The sequence below is a fragment of the Sarcophilus harrisii genome, chromosome 2 (assembly GCF_902635505.1).
Source record: "Sarcophilus harrisii chromosome 2, mSarHar1.11, whole genome shotgun sequence".
Classification (NCBI taxonomy): Eukaryota; Metazoa; Chordata; class Mammalia; order Dasyuromorphia; family Dasyuridae; genus Sarcophilus; species Sarcophilus harrisii.
The window spans coordinates 52,156,620-52,175,926 of record NC_045427.1 but is presented as its reverse complement, the minus strand read 5'-3'; the positions used below and the strand labels follow the sequence as shown (position 1 = coordinate 52,175,926).

Sequence of the window (19,307 nt, the reverse complement as noted above, 5' to 3'; positions counted from 1 at the left end):
TGAAGACCATGCTTTTTCCTCTCTTTATAGCTCCAGCATTTAATATGGCCCCCCAGCACATGGTAAATGCTTAATAAATGCTTGTTGACTGACTGAGAGTGAATGAACAATTCAGGGAACTATGGGAAGATTTCTATGGACTGCTGCTCTGTGGGGTAAATAAAACTTAGAAATGATATCCACAAGACTATAAAAAGTGAAAAGAAAACAAAACTGGGAGATTTCTAATTAAAATGACTAAGCTTGGACATGGGCAGAGTTAAAAAATGTATCTCCTTTTTTGTTGAAGAAATGGGAGACTATAGGTATGGAATATTGCATAAGCCGTTAGATGTAGTTGATATATTGGTTGCTTTTGCTAAACTGACATGTTTCCATTTTTCTTCCTCTTTTATAAGGAATGGTTCACTGGATGAGGAAGGAAAAGAGAAATAGATGTGGAAATTGAATGTGATAAAACATCAAAAAATAAGAAAAATTACTGTGTCTTGGTCCTTGAGATGGATAAATAGCTACAAGATTGAGGGCCTCCCCCCTCTGACACCTTAGAAGGTTTGGCAGAGGTAACAGGGAGCTCCTGAGAACAGATGGAGCAGTTCCAGCGGCTTGCTCAGGAGCTCTGGTCTGCGGACAGTTGGCTTAGGTCCTATGAAGCCATACAAGCCTTGTTCGAGACTCGTGAAGCTGGCTCCCTGTGGAAGGTCTGTTTCATGCCCCGCCAGGGCCATCTCCACAGCAGGCACACAAATACTACTGGGCCTGAGTGTCCCATAGACAGAGGTGACAACCGTGGGTTTCCAGCTCTGTCACCTACTGTTGGTGGATCTAAGCTGTTTGACCTTTCTGAGGTCCCTGTTTGCTCATCCCTAAAATGAGGAGTTTGGACTCAATAGCCTCCAAGGGCTCCATAAGGTGAGGTCTTGCTTCATTGATGCTTTGTGTTTCTTAGACTTGGCAGTAGCTTCCAACTGGTCTCAATTCTGCTCAGACATTTTCTCCTTTTGTTAATATGGGCCAATCACTTAATCTCTCTGGGCCTTAATTTTCTCATTTATAAAATGGGGATAATAATGCTTTTCTCAATGGACTGTTAAGAGAATTAAATGAGATAACATATGTAAAAGTTCTTCTCTAACATTAATTTCTTTCCATAGCAATTAAGGAGAGCTATTCTAATAGCCTTGAACCTAAGAATATGTTTAAAGGGTGGGAGACTTTTCCTGGCTGGGGATTTGCTTCTGACGTTAAGAGTGTTCTTCATTATCAGCAACGAGGGCCAGCATGTTGGCTGTACTGTGCACACGGTGATAGGCCAGAATGTCTCTAGCCTTCGGTCTAGCCCTCCTGCCACAAGCTGACTGTGCTCTAAAAATGGCCCTTTCTTCCAATCGGCGTCCCCCTCACTTTCTAGAACCCTTTTTGCTAGAAACATTTCTCATTTAGCTTTGCTAGTTGGCCCTTCTAAGCCTGCCATATCACAGGGAGAAACTGGACAAATGCACTTAAGCTAGCCCCCTTCCCTCCTCATCATCCCTGCTGGAATGATGATAGACCTAGGGGCTCCATCCATCCAACATGGGAGGAATGATGGTGCCTTGGTATTCTCCATCCCAAGGTGGCCTCCTGCCATAGCCTTTAAAGGCCATCTCTTCCCTAGCTCCCATGATATCTTTGGTTGTGTCTTTTGTGCCTCAATTCTGCTTCGGAGGCAATGGCTGCCTAGTTTGGGAGGTGACTCTTTCTCTCCTGCCCTCCTTCTCTTGTCACTCTCTTCCTTACCTCCTCATGAAGAGATATCCATCCTTGGCTGTCTTAAGTCAAACATATGTATATGAAAATGCATTCAATAAAGGCCAGTGTTTAATCAGCATTAAATAGCTTTTCTAGTTCTTTTAAGAGGTCCCCTTGAAGTCTCACGAGGGTGCAATGGATTGGAATGGTAAGGCAGCAGATCATAAGGGGTGAGCGGAGAGAGCACAAGGGAAGGGCCCAGAGACATAAAAGACCAGCTTATAGAATTTGTAATTTGTTGCTGCCACAACCAAACACTCTAATTATTGTCTGGTCCTGAAGGGCCCTACTTTAAAGACTAGAAAAGAATGGTCTGTAATTAGTGCCCCAAAGTCAGTGGTAACAGAGAAATGCTCAAACGCTATCTTATTCTATTAATTTCTTTAGCAAATCTTTTTCCTAGATGATACAAAGATCACAGGAATTTAGTGCTGGAAGGTTCTTTACAGAACATCTAATCCAATTCTCTCATTTTACAAGAGGAGAAACTCTAGCCTAGGGGGACAAAGTCCAAGATTGGGGGTCAAGGTGATTTTAAAATCGAAATTTCGGTCCACCTCCAAGGCTGCTAGGATAAGTAGTATAAGAAATTATTTTCCTAGAAAAACCAGAATCTAGTCTCTGGGTCAAAATAATGCAGATTTTTTTAGGGGGGGAGGAGAAGTCCAATTTATTAAGAATTTTCTATATTTTGTAATTTATTTTTCAACCAGAATCTGGAAGAATCCTCCTAGGATACTGGGAGTATTCCACTAGGGCAGCCCCATGTGCTTCAGAATTAAGAGGAGCTACATCAAGTCAGGGGCTATTTGCTGAACTCCTCAGAACCAGGCCAGAGGGACACAGAAGCCTTGTTGGTCTCAGGAAGTTAGTTTTTAATTTTCCAAATTGTGTTCCATCGCACACCCATGGGCGATGGAGGAGGCTTGAGGGGCTGAGCTCAGCTTGGCTTTTGTTGCCTTGATTACAGTTACTGAAGCAAAACAAGGCATCTCTATTCCTCATCCCTCCCCCTTTCCCTCCCTCCCACCAAAACTCCATCCTGGACTCATTATTTGAAAATCTAAGTAAGAACTTTGAGACAAACAGAAGCCATTCATCGCCAGTTATCAATTCCTATGGAAAAATAAAAAACCCTGCTCTGCTCCGTATACTCTTGCTCTCCTTTTTGCCTCAAAACACATCTTGCGTTTTTCCACCTCCCTGCCTTTGCCTATGCTGTTTCTTCATTTGAGAATTACCTTCCTCCCTTCCCCTCACTTCACCCCTTCCATTCTTTTTTTTTTCCTTGAGGCAATTGGGATTAAGTGACTTGCCCAGGATCACACAGCTAGGAAGGGTTAAGCGTCTGAGACCAAATTTGAACTCAGGTCCTCCTGACTTCAGGGCTGCTGCTCTCACCACTACACCACCTAGCTGCCCCCCATCCATTCCTTAAAACCCAACTCACTCCCTCCTCCAAGACTCCTCCCCTGACTTCCCCTCATGGTTAATCAGCGTAATCTTTGAATTTCATGTTTTTAATGCCCTTCCATGTATAATACATTTTGTAATGATTTTTTTTTCTTATTCCACTGTTGGATTGTAAGCATTAGGAGGGCAGGGGCTTCGTCTCATATCAACTTTGTATCTTTTCCATCATCTACCACTGCCCCCTTTACAGGCTTTAAAATTCTCATTGGAGAGATGATTCAGGCCTTTTCCAATAGACTTGTGATGGAGAGAGAGAGCCGTCTGCACCCAGAGAGAGAACCATGGGAACTGAGTATGGATCACAACACAGCATTTCCACTCTTTTTGTTGTTGTTTGCTTGCTTTTTTTTTTCTCATTTTTTCCCTTTTTGATCTGATTTTTCTTGTGCAGTGGGATATTTATGGAAATGTGTAAAGAATTGCACATGTTTAACATATACTGGATTACTTGCTGACTAAGGGAGGTTGGGGAGAAGGGAGGGAAAACATTTGGAACACAAAGTTTTGCAAGGGTGAATGTTGAAAATTATCCATGTATATATTTTGAAAAAAAAACTTGATTAGAAAAGAAGATAAAGTTCTCACTGGAATAGGAGGAGCTCCTGGGTAAGGGCAGCCCCTCTCCCAATGCAGCTAGCACTTTCTCTGCAAATCCTCTTCCACAGCTGCCCAGAACAGACCTCCTGCAGCTGTTGTGTCAGAGGGAGGGCCCTATTCTTCCTGGCTTCTTGCTTAGCTTCTCTCCGGGTTCCATGCTGAGGATTCTCCCATTGCACGCAAGTAAGGCTTAATAATGTCGGCAGAATGGAAATAACATTTCCCTTCACTATTAGGTACACCAACAATAGCTCATATGTCTGTAACACCTTAAGGTTTATAAAATGTATTCTGCAATCTGTTGTCTTTGTTCTCAAGAGGACCATGATGTTGGGAGATGAGGACATGACATGCAAGTGAAGCGGATTTAAGGGAGGGAAGCTGGGCAAAGTCACCTGCCCCATTTTCCCCTCCAGAGCCCTCTGGGTCCAGTGGCCAGATATAGGTCAGGATGACTGGAGATGGCCTGGGATGAAGTGGGAGACTTTATTATTAATATATTATATATAACAATATATAATATATTAAGATCATAATATTAATTATTGTTAAGGCCTTATTAAGTTAAAGTTTTCAACAAGTGTGTTTGATTGAGACTGAGCCCATTCAGTGATTAAGACTAGGTCACAAGTAAGGCAAAGAATCTCCTCTTTATCCTAGTCCAAAAAAATCTAAATCAATCAATCAATCAATCTGGGACAGGGAGTTTTTCCGTCTCTTGCACCTCTGAACCCTCCTGAGATATCTTGGGCTTTACTGGCTGGATTTCTTTCTTAAGGACCAGACCTTAACTGATTCTCATTGGCCACCAAGAGGTCCCAGGTCCCATTTGACCGTTGTCATTGTTTGGGTCCTGATTGACTCAGATTGAATTCTGCACAATAATCCTGGGAGCTGGGAAATAGTTCAGAGACATAAGGAGCTTCCAAAGAGGAAACACCCTATACTGGGGGGGGCATCTGCTTTGAAACTTAGTCTTTGTGCTTAGAGCACTAGGGCTAAGTGACCTACCTAAGTTCATGCAGCTACTATCTGTTAAAGGCTAGACCCGAATCCAGAACTCCCTGACTCTAAACATTACACAATAGCTACTTCTTGGTGCAAATATTTATAATCCCCATTTTACAGATAAGTAAACTGAAACTCATGGAAGTTTATAAATTATCCAAGGTGACAACTTGGAGTCAAACAGACCTGAGTTCAAATTCTGCCTCAGAGGCTACTTAGCTATATGACCCTCTGTCTCAGTTTTCTTATCTTTAAAATGGGGATAAAAAAAAAATGAAAAAAAAATAAAATGGGGATAATAATGGTTACCTTTATTTATGTATGTATGTATTTATTTACCCATTCATTTATTTATTTGGCTGTCTGTCTGTTTGTTTGTTTATTTATTTATTTATAAGTTAAAGGGGACTTCATTCAGCATGTCCCAAAAGTTTTAATTCATTAAAGTAGTACTAAAATTTTAGGGACACCCTGTATGGCTCTTTTTGCATAAAAATTTTATAGCATCCTGTGGGGATTCAAGAGACTTGGGGACTGTGAATTACTCAAAGAATGGAAGAGGTTCTGGCTTCTCCCTGATCCCAGGTCCTTCTTCTCTCTCTATCCTGGGCTTCAGAGCCAGCAGCAACTTGGGGAAAGGTCTAAGTGAGGATGTCTGGGAGATGGTAAGCGATAAAAAATGCATGTGGAGAGCTTGTCTGCCCTTCCTGCCTTCAGCCTGTGGCAGGACCACGGAGCCACTCCCATCACTTATCCTTTATCCCAGGGGCTGAGGGCTTTAAAGGAATCTTGGCAAAGATTTGAAGAGCTTCTCTTCCCTCCCCCACTGCACGCAGGCCTTCCTGCTCCCTTCCCTTCCATACTGATGCTCTGGGTCATCTCCAGTGGTCCTGCTCTGTCTCTGGTCCCTGGACCCAAATGGTTATGGAGGACAAAGTGAGGCCGGTGACCTTGCCAGCCCCTCCCCCCAAATCCGATTCCCTGGCATGTCATGGCATCCCTTCCTGATGGACAAACAGCAGTGGCCATAGCCACAGGGTTGTGCCTCCTCTCAGTCCTCACATTTCTGACGGTTTAAATGAGAGCCTCTGCAGCTCAGGAAGTCTGGGTGGGTGAGACATGGCCTCTTTTTTCATCATAATGAAAGCAATGGCTCATGCAAAGAAAAAAATGTTACTTCAGGGTTTACAAAACACTTTACATCCGTCATTTCCTTTGATCCTCCCAACAAATAGCAGCTCCAGTGAGGGAGGAAGTCTTAACTCCCCAAACTAAGCCCAGAGAAACAGCTGCAAGGTACTCAGCTGGCGGATGAGAGAGGTATGACTCAAGCTCAGGTTTTCTGACAGCCTGCTGTTCTAATCACTGGTCCATATTATCGTGTGTCATTATTCCTGAATATCTCCCACTTCTATTTTACTTCATTCCCTTTCTAAAGACCTGAAAGTCACATGTCCTGAATCTCAAGGCTTCCCACCTAGGAAATGGAGACGGCAGCATCCCGAGACTTTGATATTGTTGAAATAATAGTAGCATCCTTCCTCACAATTCAACGAGAGGACAGATAGATGGCAAGCTCTTTGTAAGCAGAGAGGATAGGAATATAATTTGCCCCTGTTTTTGAGCTTTAGTTTGGGACTGGGAGTTATATAATCCAAGGAAAGTTCTCATTCCATACTCAGATCTAGAAAGTTGACCATGTTACTCCCCTACTCAGCAACCTCCAGGAACTCCTGATTATCTTTAGGATTAAACACCGACTCCTCAGTTTGACACTGAAAGCCCTTCTCAGCCTGGTCCCAACCTGCCTTTCGAGTCGTTTACACATAACTTCCCTCTGTGCATTTTACAGCTCAGCTAATCTGGCTTTCTTCCTCTTCCTTTAATCTATCTCTGAGCAATCTTCACACTGGGGGACCCCCATGCCCGCAACGACTGCCTTCACTTCTCATAGACTTACTCATTTCCTTTGTGATTCAGCTCAAAAGTTAGATTCTGCATCCACCCTGCTTCCAGAGGTCTTCAAACCCTCGTGTACACCCCTTGCATAGAGCATGGGCTCGGAATCAAGACTCATCCTCCTTAGTTCAAACATTCAGACACTTACTAGCTGTGGGACCGTGGCCAGGTCACTTTACCCAGTTTGCCTCAGTTTCCTTATTTGCCAAATGGGCTGGGGAGGAAATGACAAACCACTCTAATATCTTTGCCAGGAAAACCCCAGATGGGGTCTTGGAGAATCACCCATTATTAAAACAACCATCCCTACCCTCCACCACCACCACCATTTTGCACAAGCCTCCCTAGACAGAGGGCACAGAAAACTTTCACTCCAGTACCTAGCATTGGATCTAAGAGTAATTTATAAATGCTTTAAAGTTTGTGAAATAACAACCCTGGGAGATAAGTACTACTCTCATCACCATTTTACGCGTGAGAAGTCAAAGAAGACATAGGTGAAAAAATTTAACAGGTCACAGAACCAGAAAGGGTCTGAGGCTGGATTTGAATTTGTCACTCTGACTCCAGATTCTAGCTCTACTCAATTACTTTAACACTAGTCCTTTGAGTATGGGAATATGTTTAATCTATATCAGGTTCCTTGGGGAGGATAAAGATGGGAGAGAGAAAAAAAATTGGAAAACAAGGTTTTGCAAAGGTGAGTGTTGAAATACTACATGTATTTGGAAAAATAAAATACCATTAAAAAAAGACTGGGTTCTTAACAAAGTTTGGTTGCTTTGTTATGAAAAAAAATTCTTTGTAAATCTTAAAGTACAATAGAAATCAGGATTATTACTGTCATTTCCTACCATATATACTCTAGTGGATCCATTTCTTGGAAGAATTTGGTAACAACTCTTCCTTCCTTCTCTCCCTGGACATTGGGTTTTCAATCAGCCTTGATTGGATATCTAAATCTACCTGCCAGCTCCATGAAGGAAGTCGGAGTATAATATATATGTTAGATGGTGCAGTGGATAGAGAACCAGCCCTGAGGTCAGGAGGACCTGAGTTCAAATCCAGCCTCAGACACTTAACACTTTCTAACTGTGTGACCCTGGGCAAGTCACTTTACCCCAATTTGAGAGCAAAAAAGTAAAAGTAATATGTATGCAGATCATTTGGGGATTAAGAGGAAAGTCCACAAAATCACGCACACCATCACAGGTTTATAGCCCACTTCTTCCCAAAGAGCCCATGACCTCCTCCCTTATGACTTTGGACAATAAAGCAAAAGCTTCTTTAATTGGTAAGGCGTACCCCTTCCCTCACCCCGCTGCCCCCATCACATAACCTGGAACAGGTTACTAAGGGATGACCCTAAGTGTGGTTGCCCATTTCTCCCAGAGTGAAGAAGCAGGGAATGGGAGGCGTGCAAAGTGGGGGGGGATCTGCACCGGGCACAGGAGATTTACACTCAAGATCACTGGAAATGGCCTCAAAATATTTCATCGTTGCTCAGGCTTTTGCCGAGCCCGCTGCGTCTCTGGGCCCCAGCCCAGCGGCCTCCATGGATTTTTGCCACCAAGAAACAAGAGGCGTGTTCAGGCCTTACCTTTCAGACAGGATAACTTAAGTCCCATGTTTTCATTCTTTTAGCCTGGAGCAGGCTTCTGCTTTACGGCTCCTGTGAGGAGAGAAGCCATTGGGGAGAGTCAGAAAGGGCAACAACTTAGGCTAAGCCACCATACTTTTGTATTAGAAGAAACATGTGTTTCTTCTCCCCATTGGTACAAATCCAAACTGGTGCACAACAGGAAATTGTGGTAAAAAAGTGCCACCCCGAGAAACCACCGAGTGATATCACGGTGCCTGTGACTGCAGCTGCCACTAGTTTCCTTAAAGCGAGTGTGTATGAGTGTGTGTATGTGTGTGTGTGTGTCTGTGTGTGAGTGTGAGTGAGAGTGTGTGTGAGTGTGTGCATGTGAATGTGAGTGAGTGTATGTATGTGTGTGAGTGAGTGTGTGTATGTGTGAGTGTTTGTGTGTGTGTGTGTGTGTGTGTGTGTGTGTGCAGGGGTATCCAAGCCAAACAGACCACCGAGCCACTTTTCCCATGTTTGGGCTGCCCGTTAATGTGCAGTGGGGGACGCTCACTGGGCAGATGAATCAAACTCTGGTGCCCTAAATCCCAGGCTTTTCCAGTCTGAGTGTCCCTTTTTTGATGACCAAAAACTCCTCAGATACCCAATTTTTCCACTGATACGTACTGACTGAGAAGCTATGCAATGGTAAAAAGCGACTCTGAAGTCATGTTTTTAAATGAACCCTCACTGGATTATTATTAACAATGATAACACCATCTACATGAAGTTTTTACCAGCAAAGTCCTTGCAACTATCAAATCGTTCCCCCTCAGAAATTGATGTAATTCCATCCATTTAAATCATATCAAAAGGAGGAGGTTCCCTAAGGACCGAAGGAGTGTCCATTTTTTGACGTCAAAAAATTCCTCAGGTCCCCAGTTATTCTGTGGATATATACTGACTGAGAAACTACGTAATGGTGAAAAGCAACTCTGAACTGAGTAATGTTTTTAAATGAACATTCACTGTATTATTGATAACAACAGCAACGATACCATCTACACAAAGTTTTACCAGCAAAGTCCTTGGTACCGTCAAATGGCTCAACTTCAGGAACTGATATAATTTCATCAATTTAAATCATATTAAAGAGGGGAAACCCCTAAGGACCATGAGAGTTTTGCATTTGCCTTGCAGCTGAAACTTTTCACGTATGTTGTCTCTCCCACTAGAATGTGAGCTCCTGGAGAGCAAGGACTGGCTTACTTTTTACTTATACACCCAATATTTAGCACAATGCTCTGTGTACAATTTTCTAAATATTTCATTCATTCATCTTGCTGATGACATCCTTAGTTAAACCCGAAGACTAGTGTAGCAGAGAGAGTAATGCCTTGGGGTCAGAGGATCTGAGTTTGAATCTACTATTTGTCATTTACTAGCTGTGTGAACCCAGGTCTGTTACTTAACCTCAGTTTCCCAATATGTACAATTGGAAAATTACAGGTGATTTTTAAGTTCTCTTCTAACTCTACATTTACGATTCTATTGTCTTGAGGAATTCATGGTTGGCAAGTGTAGAAACCTGCTCAATCTCATTATATATCCTTCCAATCCTCTCTAGGTGACCCTTAAGTTTTATGAGTGAGAAATGTTATGTAATCAGGGAGGGGAAAAGAACAAGCATTTATTAAGTATCTGCCCTATTCCCAGCCCAGTGCTGGGGAGTTACATCTCACTTGATCCTTACAATAACCCTATGAGATAGATGCTATTAGTATTTCCATTTTATAGGTAAAAAAACAAATGAGGCAGTTATAGGTTAAATGGCTAGTCCAGAGTCACACACCTAAAGGACTAAGGACAGATTGTAAGCCTGGAGATAGGGAATAAACAGCATCTGAGACTTATGTCTGCCGGAGTCCAGGCCCTGCACTCTATCCACTTAGCCACCTAGTTCTGTTTGCTCACTTATTACATCACCCTGAATATTTCTGGAACTAGCTGAAGATCAAAATGACAGTGCTTTTGGACTTTTGGATTCTTTACAAGTCCCCCACTGGTCCAACCCACAATAATCCCTCCTCTAAGAGAGAGCAAGGACTTTGGATGAGGGAGTCAGTGCTTTTCCACTCGAGAGAGCACAGAGGAAGTCACTGGTCCAGGACTGGTCTGAAGGGAACCTGCAGCACAAGGGCATCTTTCAGGGGAACCCGTTCAGCTGGGACCAGGCATCCCAAGGAGAGAATGATAGAGAAGACTTTAGTGACAATTAGTGGATTCTCCAGTGGTTCTACTGCTTATCATCTGTGTGACTGTGGATCAGACAGAGTAGTTTGCTCATTTTGGCCTCCTCTTCCTCATCTGTAATGTGGAGATCATAATTCTTGTACTTCTTCCCTTGCAGCAGAGGAGCAACTAAGAATACACACACATGTATATGATGTATATTTAAACATATATACAAACATATGAATAAATATGTATGTTAGGATTCTTACAAAGTGCTAAGTAAATGGAAATTGAGGAGACAGTGGTTAAATCTAGTTTAGGATTGATTTAATCCTACAACAAATAATGGTTTCCTAGTGATATAATGATACACTAAGTGTATACTTAGTGTAGCTCATATAAGCAAGGAGCTCTCAGGGCCAGACAAGGAAGCCCACTAGAAGCTTGGAGCCTCAGCCAGGATTCAGTTGAAGAGATTCACAAGCCAGAGAAGGCAGCTTAAGTTCTCGGAACCAAGGAGAGAGATAGACCTCTATTAAAGCTAACTGGGCCCCAAGAAAAGATTCAGACTTTGAAGGAGAAAATAAAGGATTTGGCCTTTAACTCCTGGCTGCATTCAGGGTGATTACTAAACTGAAACAAAGGCTGCCTCCAGAGACCCCCCAAGAAACCTGCTCCCAGAGAACATTATATTTTACAGAAGATAACATTACATATGTATATATGTGTGTATATGTGTACTCACATGGATGTGAGCATTATATACTTGTAATCCCTGCTCCTGGAAAGATGGATCACTTAAGCTTGAGAATTCTGCAATGGGCTCAGCCCAAGAAGAGATCACACTTGTTTGGAACCGCTATGTCCAGTCCTGAAAAAAGGGGATCCTAAGGAAGGATGAGATGGATGAACCGGACTAGGTCAGAAATGAAGTAGGTCAAATCCCCTATGCCTATCAGAAAAGGGAGCAAGCCCATTAATGCCTGCGATGCTTGTAGCCAGGGGGATGTGGGGCAGGGCTTCTTAAACTTTCCACTCGCCCCCTCTTTTCACCCAAGAAATTTTTATGTAACCCCAAGAATATAGTTAAATAAAATAGGTACACAGATTAAACATTTACTGATAATAAATCATAATTTCTCAACCCTCACATTCAGTTTTGAAACCCTATGTGGGGTGATGACCCACAATTTAAGAAACTTTGAAATAGGGAGACCATGGCTCAAAGGAAGCAAATATATAAGGAAAAGATGAAGAACCGAATAAATGAGTGAATAAATAGAAAAATATATAAAGGGGAAAAGAAAGCATGAATTTAAATAGCACTTATGTGCCAGGCATTCTGTTACATACTTTTTACAAATACTATCCTATTTGATAAAGTACCCTGTAATACTAAAGACAGCTCTTTGAATGTACATTGTTTAGGGGAATAGGATGGGGGAGTGCCAGATTTGGGAGCTAGGAACAGATATGGATTCAGCTTCTAGCTTTGACCCTTAATGGCTGTGTAACAGTTACCTTGCCCACTCCAGATCATCGCTGACTCTGCCGGGAAGTGAGAATTGTAATAACTGTATACTCTCACTTCCCAGGGTTCTTGGGAGGAAAATGCTTACCAAGCTTTAGAAGTGCTAGTGAAAAGTGAGATATGATTAAGCTCTATTAGTCATTTGCACCTCAGGGAAGTGGATTTATCAGGGTTTTTCTGAGAATAAACAGATTTTGATGAGGGAAGGCGGATGGGGAAAAACGGTAGGGTTGTTTGGGCTAGCTCTCTTACTTTGTATTTGCCCTCCAAAGAAAGCCTGGAGGATATGATTGAAAGGGAAAACTAGGTATCTTGATCCCACAATTTCATGTTTTGTCAGTTCTCCTTAATTTTTATCCCCAACTCTTTAGGCTCAGAGTTACAGGATGAAAAAGCTTCTGCCCAAATTTATCTCCATTTTCCTTGAGTGAGAAACACTGATCCCTTTAAAAAAAAGTCTCAGATTAATGTTGTAGATGTTAGATCACTGGGAGAATTACCATAAGGGGTCCAAACATCCATGTCTATCAAGCACTGTCATTTCAATCTTAATCTGGCTCCCACCCAAAGTGTAGTATGGCATTAAAATATGTAGGAGAACATTCTTTTATCTTAAAAGGGACAGATCCTTTTAGATAAATCAGAGAAAAAGGTCTTTGAAATCAACTTTGAAAAGATTCTGTAGGGCTGAAGAAAAGGAAATAACCGCCCCATCTAATCTTCACAAGCCTGGGAGGCACTCTAATTTGCTTTTCTACACCAGCTTTTGTCACTTACGGTCCTCTCAAAATGTTTTTTAATTTTCTAGGGGGCTAAGTGACAAAGTGAAAGAGCCATGTCTTTGGAAAACTCAGAAATGGGTGGAGAGAAAAATGGGGCAGTGGGTACTCTAGGGGAACCACAGTTGGAGGTCATATTTCATCTGTAACAGGGAGAAGCCCTGGAAGAGATCCTGATTAGGGGAGGCTGACAGGACCATGAATCAAGTCAGAGGTTGGAGACACAAGAGAGAAACAGATTAGGGCCACAATGGCCGTCCCAGCTGTCACCCTGGGATGGGGACAGAGCTTCAAAAGGAAATCCAGTTTTGCTCCTATGCATAGCAGCTGGGCTGCTCTCTATGCCATCGGAGCATAAACCACCAGTTCAGAGACAGCAGAGTGCAAATGCAGCCAAGAATGGAAACCATTCATTCCTATTGGCCATCGATCTTTGTCTTCGATCACTGTATCATCTCCAGACCTGGACCACGGGGAGAATTATGTCATACTCTGAGCCTCCGAGCATTCCTTGTTTTCCCAGACACCTGGCTTCCACTTCTCGCGTTCCTATCCCAAGCTTGGGGAAGGAACATTATTCCATCAATTATTCTCTGAAGCCATATGGAAGAGGCCTACAGTTCATTTGTTGTTAATCAGCATTCAAGCTTGGAGCTAAAGAGGATCAGGGAAGCATCAGGGGAGAAGTTAACCGTGTTCTGGAAGAGGCTTATGGAAAAGGCTCCCACATACTTGGCTTACATCACAGGAGGTGGTCCTGGGTCCCATTAGGGCAGCCACTTCCACCTTGACAAAAAGCCAAGCTGTCTAACACATTCTAGAGCGCTCATAAATATTTGAAGAATCCCAATGTGAGGGGACTAGAGTATTCCTTGAAAAGTTGTTTGCAAAGTGAAATTTCACAGGCTGAATCTTAAACCCTCCATTGGCCCATAGCTTCTTTTGTCATTGACTTAGAAACCGAAGGTGGGTCAGAACAGAGTTAAATGAAATCCCCCTTTATGGTGTACTGGGTTGCCCAGATGTGTTCCAGATGCTTTATACTCTTGAACTAGTAGTCTCAAAAAAAAAAGTCATACAGTAGCTTTAATATAAATTTGAATGTTAAAAGCCACCAAGTCAGGCAGACCAGCAGAAAATGGCAGAAAGTGAGACTCAAGTCAACTCTCAGGAAGCTATTTATAGCCTATCCAGGGTAGGGAGGTTAGTCCTATGCTGTTAATCAAGTGATTTTGTTAACCAGACTTCTGGGGTTAGTAATCAGGGAAACCAATCATCGCCGACAAGACTGGGGACAGGAAGGAGTAGAACATCAAGGGGTCAGGTAAATGCTAGACACATGTTTTCGGTTTATACTTTTGCAAATTATGAGTTTCAGTATACCGAACCTGATTACTCATAAAAATAACAGCTAGCTTCAAGGTTTACAAAGCACTTTATGTATGTTGGTCCATACCAACAACGCTGTAAGGGAGGAGCTGTTATTATCCCCTTTTTACAGAAGAGGAAACGTGGGAATGAAAAATGGTGAATGATTTGTTGGACCCATTCAGCTCTAAATCCTGAAGACACATTCAAATCGGGTCTTTTAGACTCCAGGCACAGAGTGCATTATAACAATAATGCTTCAGTTTCTAGAGTGTGTCCAGATTTCCAAGATGCTAATTTTCATTTTAAGAATGAGGAAACTGAGGCTTCCAGAAACTTCAGGTCCTGACCTTATTACAGTCTCAAGAGTTCCCTTTCTTCTTTGGAGATTCTGGGATTCTATAAACTCTGCGGCGTCACCCAACTGCTAAATGCCAGAAGTAAGGATCAAATCCCGCCCCTGACTGGTACCAAGCTCATCCCACAATGCGGAGCAAAAATTTACATTCATAGATTGCTTTCAGGTTTGTAAAGTCTTTTTTTTTTCCTGAAACAATTGGGGTTTTGTGACTTGTCCAGGGTCACATGGCCAGGAAGTGTTAAGTGTCTGAGGGCAAATTTGAACTCAGGTTCTCCTGATTTAGGGCTGGTGCTCTATCCACTCGGCCACCTAGCTGCCCCATAAAGTACTTTTTTGTTGTTACAATTAACCATAGAATATTTAGGCTGGAAGAACCTTTAGTTGGAGATTTGTTGAGCAGAAGGGAATGTAATAAGGTGGCTTTTTTTTTAATGCATCACATTCATAGCTTTTTGCTTGATAGATAGTGGGTTCTAGTCCTAGCAGACTTTCAAAGAGTCATAATATCAAATAAATAGAAAAGGATCCCATTGTTGGCTTGGAAGACCAAAAATTAACATAATCTATGTTGTATTGTTTTTGTATTTATTTTGTCAAAACAGTTGCCAATTACATTTTAATCTAGCATGCCTTTGGGAGTTTTCAGGCTGCATTACTCCTACAGATCACAAAAATCACCCAGGGCAAACCCTCCATCCCCCATTTTGGTGGAGGAGGAAACTGAGGCACATAGAAAGAAGTGACTTGCTTAAAGCCACCGAGACGGATTAACAACAGAACGAGGAATTGAAATCAGGCCATTCCACTTCTGCTTTGCTCCTGGGACCTCAGCTGCCTCACCTGTTAAATGAGATTGTGCCAGATGGTCTCTAAAGCCATTCCAGCTCTGGGCTCAACAGTTCTCGCACGTTCTGCTGTAGTATGAGTTGGTTTTCCAGCAGTGGGGATGAATGGCTACCCAGCATCCATGGCTGGTCTGATGATGGCTACTCTCACGGTGAGGATTTCAGCCTGTGGCCTCTGAAGCAGAGCCCATGCAGGGCCCAATCCGCCCCCATGAAGGCCAACTAATAAGGCTAATGAATGATAGCTTGTTCCTACGTAAAGGCTCAGAAAGGCAGCTTAACCTCATGGGATAAATACGGCACCTGACGAAATCTAACCTCTGCCCTCTATGCTGTGACACAGAGTCCCATCACTCAAGAAGGCTCAGTCTTCCATTTTGTAAAATGAAGGGTTGTTAGCTTTTTGCGCCCTTTGGCACCCTGGGAAAATCTATGGATTCTAATAAGAATAATACTTTTTAGATGTACAAAATAAAATACATAGGATTACAAAGAAACCCAACCATAGTGAAATATAGCTATCAAAAAGAAAAATAAAATTGGATTTCAGATAAAGAACCTTCTGTTCTTAGATAGTCTAGTGGATGGAAAATAAATTTGGAATCAGGAAGACTGGAATTTGAATTCTGGATCTGATGTTCCCTCCCCAGCAATGCGACCAAGATCAAGTCACTCCTCCGCAGAATGGGGAAAATTCTGTCACCCACCTCTCAACACGGCTGTGAGATAACCCAAGTAAATGCGCTGGATACTTTCTATCATGATTACTGTAACTGTTATTCTCCTGGATTTGCTTTCTCTAAATTACCTTCCAGATCTAACACTCTAGGATTCTGTGACTAATGTTATTCATAAGCAAAGGCCATCTTGATGCTCCAATCATATTCTGGGAGGAGAAAACCCATTTGAGCCGTTACTCCTGTTTATAAAACAACAGGTGATCACACCGCAGCCCTGGCCGAGATGGGAGGGAGGCCAAGCTGGAGAGCCAAAAGGACCTGAAGAAAAATCTCAGGTCGATTGGCTGCTAGAAGAGGGAAATTTGGCAACCCGCACCGCTGAGTTTCCTACAAAATGCCCCTTTCATAACGAGCTGGAAGCTTCGGACAGTTTTGAGCACCAGTATCTTAACTATTTATACCATGGCTAGTAACAGTTGAGGCTAATGTATTTTGGCTTTTCAAATCCCCCTAATACCGAAGGGATTTCAGAGAAGCCTGCTTTCTGTGGAAGGGGTAGGCAATTTAACCCTCATTTCTCATTTCAGGACCCCATCTTCTCTCTGAGGAGAGGTGCAAATGGCCAGCTTGGTCCTCCTTAATCTATGAGCAGCTCCAAATAAAAATACAACTTAGAAATGCTAATTGCTAGTGAGTTTATACCATCCTCCTGTATAAGAATCACAGGCCTATCCGCCCAGAGTAATAAGGATAAAAGAGGCTTTCCAGGCTATATTCCAGGACTCACATAGAGAAAGAAATATTAGGCAGAGCTAGGAAACAAACAAAATTAAGATCCAATTCTGACAATCTCAAGCAGGCAGCCATTTCTCACTATCTATTGGCATTCAGATGCTGATTTCACAGATATGTTAGGTTCACTTCCATGGTAAAAGCCACATTTAAAGGCATCAGTGAATGTCAGAACTGGGAGGGGGTCTTAGCATATGAAATGTCACAGCAAGGAGGGATGTTGGAATAAATAATGGTAGCGCTGGAAGAGCATTCAGAGGTCGCTGCATGGAAACATTTCATTTTCAAAAAAAAAAAAAAAAGGAAATTGAGGCTCAGAGAGGGAAACAAATAAAGGGCAGAGACAAGAGTAGAGTCCAAACCTTCAGATTTTATTTCCTGCCACTTCGACTAAATGTTTCCTATATTAGAATGAATTCAGATGGCGGCTCTTACTTTACCTCCTCCTCCCCTTTGAAAAGAGCTTCCTAAAGGAGTGACAGAAACAGAGAGAGAAAGAGAGAGAGAGAGAGAGAGAGAGAGAGAGAGAGAGAGAGAGAGAGGGAGAGAGAGACACAGAGAGAGAAAAGAGGAGAAAGAGAGTGAGAGAGAGAGAGAGAGAGAAAAGGAGAGAGAGAGAGAGAGAGAGAGAGAGAGAGAGAGAGAGAGAGAGAGAGAGAGAAACAGAGACAGGGAGAGAGAGACAGAGAGAAAGTCATGGCTGACAACCAGCTTGGGCTCTGTGGAAAATGTACAACTTCCTCTTATGATAAAGTCAGAAGTCATGCCCTCTTCTAACACTGGGTCTTCCTTTGCCTCCTGCTCTAATGCCAGTCCTCCTTATTTCCCTCATGCAAGTGGGCATCTTTCAGCCCCCAGTTCTTGCAAAATTTTGGAGGGGACCAGAAAGTGGCCAGGTCGATGAGTCACCATTTCCCTGCATGCCATGCTCCTCTTTTAGCAGATTTTTCAGGCTGATAACTCAGAAACCAAGTGTGCAACAGGAAACCAAAGAAAAGTTCCTTGTCACTCCCAGCTTTATAGGAGAACTTCTGTCACTTCTCATCTATATGGTGATAACAGATGATGATTTTCCAAATTTAATCCTGCAAGTAAGGATCAAGAGACCTGGATTCGAGTATTAGCTCTGCCATGAAACTAAAGGATGCATCATTTCTCCTTGGGCCTTACTTTCCATCTCTAGGAATGAAAGGGAATGGCAAGGATTGATTTCTCAAGTCCCTTCCTGTGATTCTGATTTATTTCTTTCCAATATCCACGAGAGAGAAGTTCTCACTTAAATCCTCCAGATGCAATATAAACCACTCTTCCCTCTCAGAATGCACTTGTCCTCATGGAAAACATTAGAACAAAGTTTCATATAACATATTTAATATGCTAGCGGGCATGCAGGAATACACTCACTAAGAGATCAGATTAGACTGGATGGACTTTCAACTTCGATGGAACCACCGAGAAGGATTAAGGCTTTCCAAAAATATATTGTCTCCTACCTTTCCTCAAAAAAAGTATGGGGGTCTAGGGATGTTGCCAGTGGTCTTATACTGTAGAAGTATCTAGTTTTCCATGATAAGTGAATTTAACTTTCTGAACTGTGGGTAAAGTCAAAGGCTGAGCTGAAGGCAACCATTACCATCACGAGGGAAATCTCTGGACTGGGATTCAAAAGACCTAGGCAAGTGATTTAATCTCGATGAGCCTCAGTTTACTCATCTGTAAAATGAAGCAGGTAGGTGGCTAGAGAGCCATGCTTGAAATCAGGATGACTCATCTTCCTGACTTCCAATCTGGCCTCATATACTTCCTAGTTGTGTGACCCTGGGTAAGTCACTTAACCCTATTTGCCTCAGTTTCCTCAACTATAAAACGAGCTGGAGAAAGAAACGGCAAACCATTCCGGTATCTCTGTCAAGAAAATCCCCAATGGGGCTGTAAAGAATCAGACCCGATTGAATGGAGATCAGAATAATTGTGAGACCTATCTCACAGGGATGTGAGGGAAGAATTCTGTAGATCTTAAAGCATCATCAAAAAGAGGATTGCAATGAGTTAGAATCCTGGTTTCGACCACTAAGTAGGTGTGCTACTTTGGCCGGAACACTTTCCCCCTAGGAGTCTCCATTTCAAATCCAGCCTCAGACCCTTACTAGCTGGACTTAATCTCTGGGCCTGTTTCCTCAACCATAAAAAGGGATAAAGTGGTTGGCACAGCATGTGACATATAGTAGGTGCTATATAAATGCTTATTCCCTTCCTCTCCTTCCTTCAATTTCCCCATCTGTCAGATGATGATAAAATGGGGTTAGATGATTTTTTGAGAT

General features: G+C 42.5%; 1 protein-coding gene across 3 annotated transcripts in view; it reads right to left on the bottom strand.

Annotated features, from left to right (window-relative positions):
* C2H16orf74 (chromosome 2 C16orf74 homolog) overlaps nt 1–19,307 on the bottom strand; it is a 67,058-nt gene that overhangs the window by 44,993 nt on the left and 2,758 nt on the right. For all 3 annotated transcript variants that reach the window (XM_023495088.2, XM_031950180.1, XM_031950181.1), the window contains exon 2: nt 8,429–8,500. In XM_023495088.2, coding sequence (XP_023350856.1) covers nt 8,429–8,456 — 28 coding nt within the window. In that variant the 5' untranslated portion in view covers nt 8,457–8,500. The remainder of the gene's footprint in view (nt 1–8,428; nt 8,501–19,307) is intronic.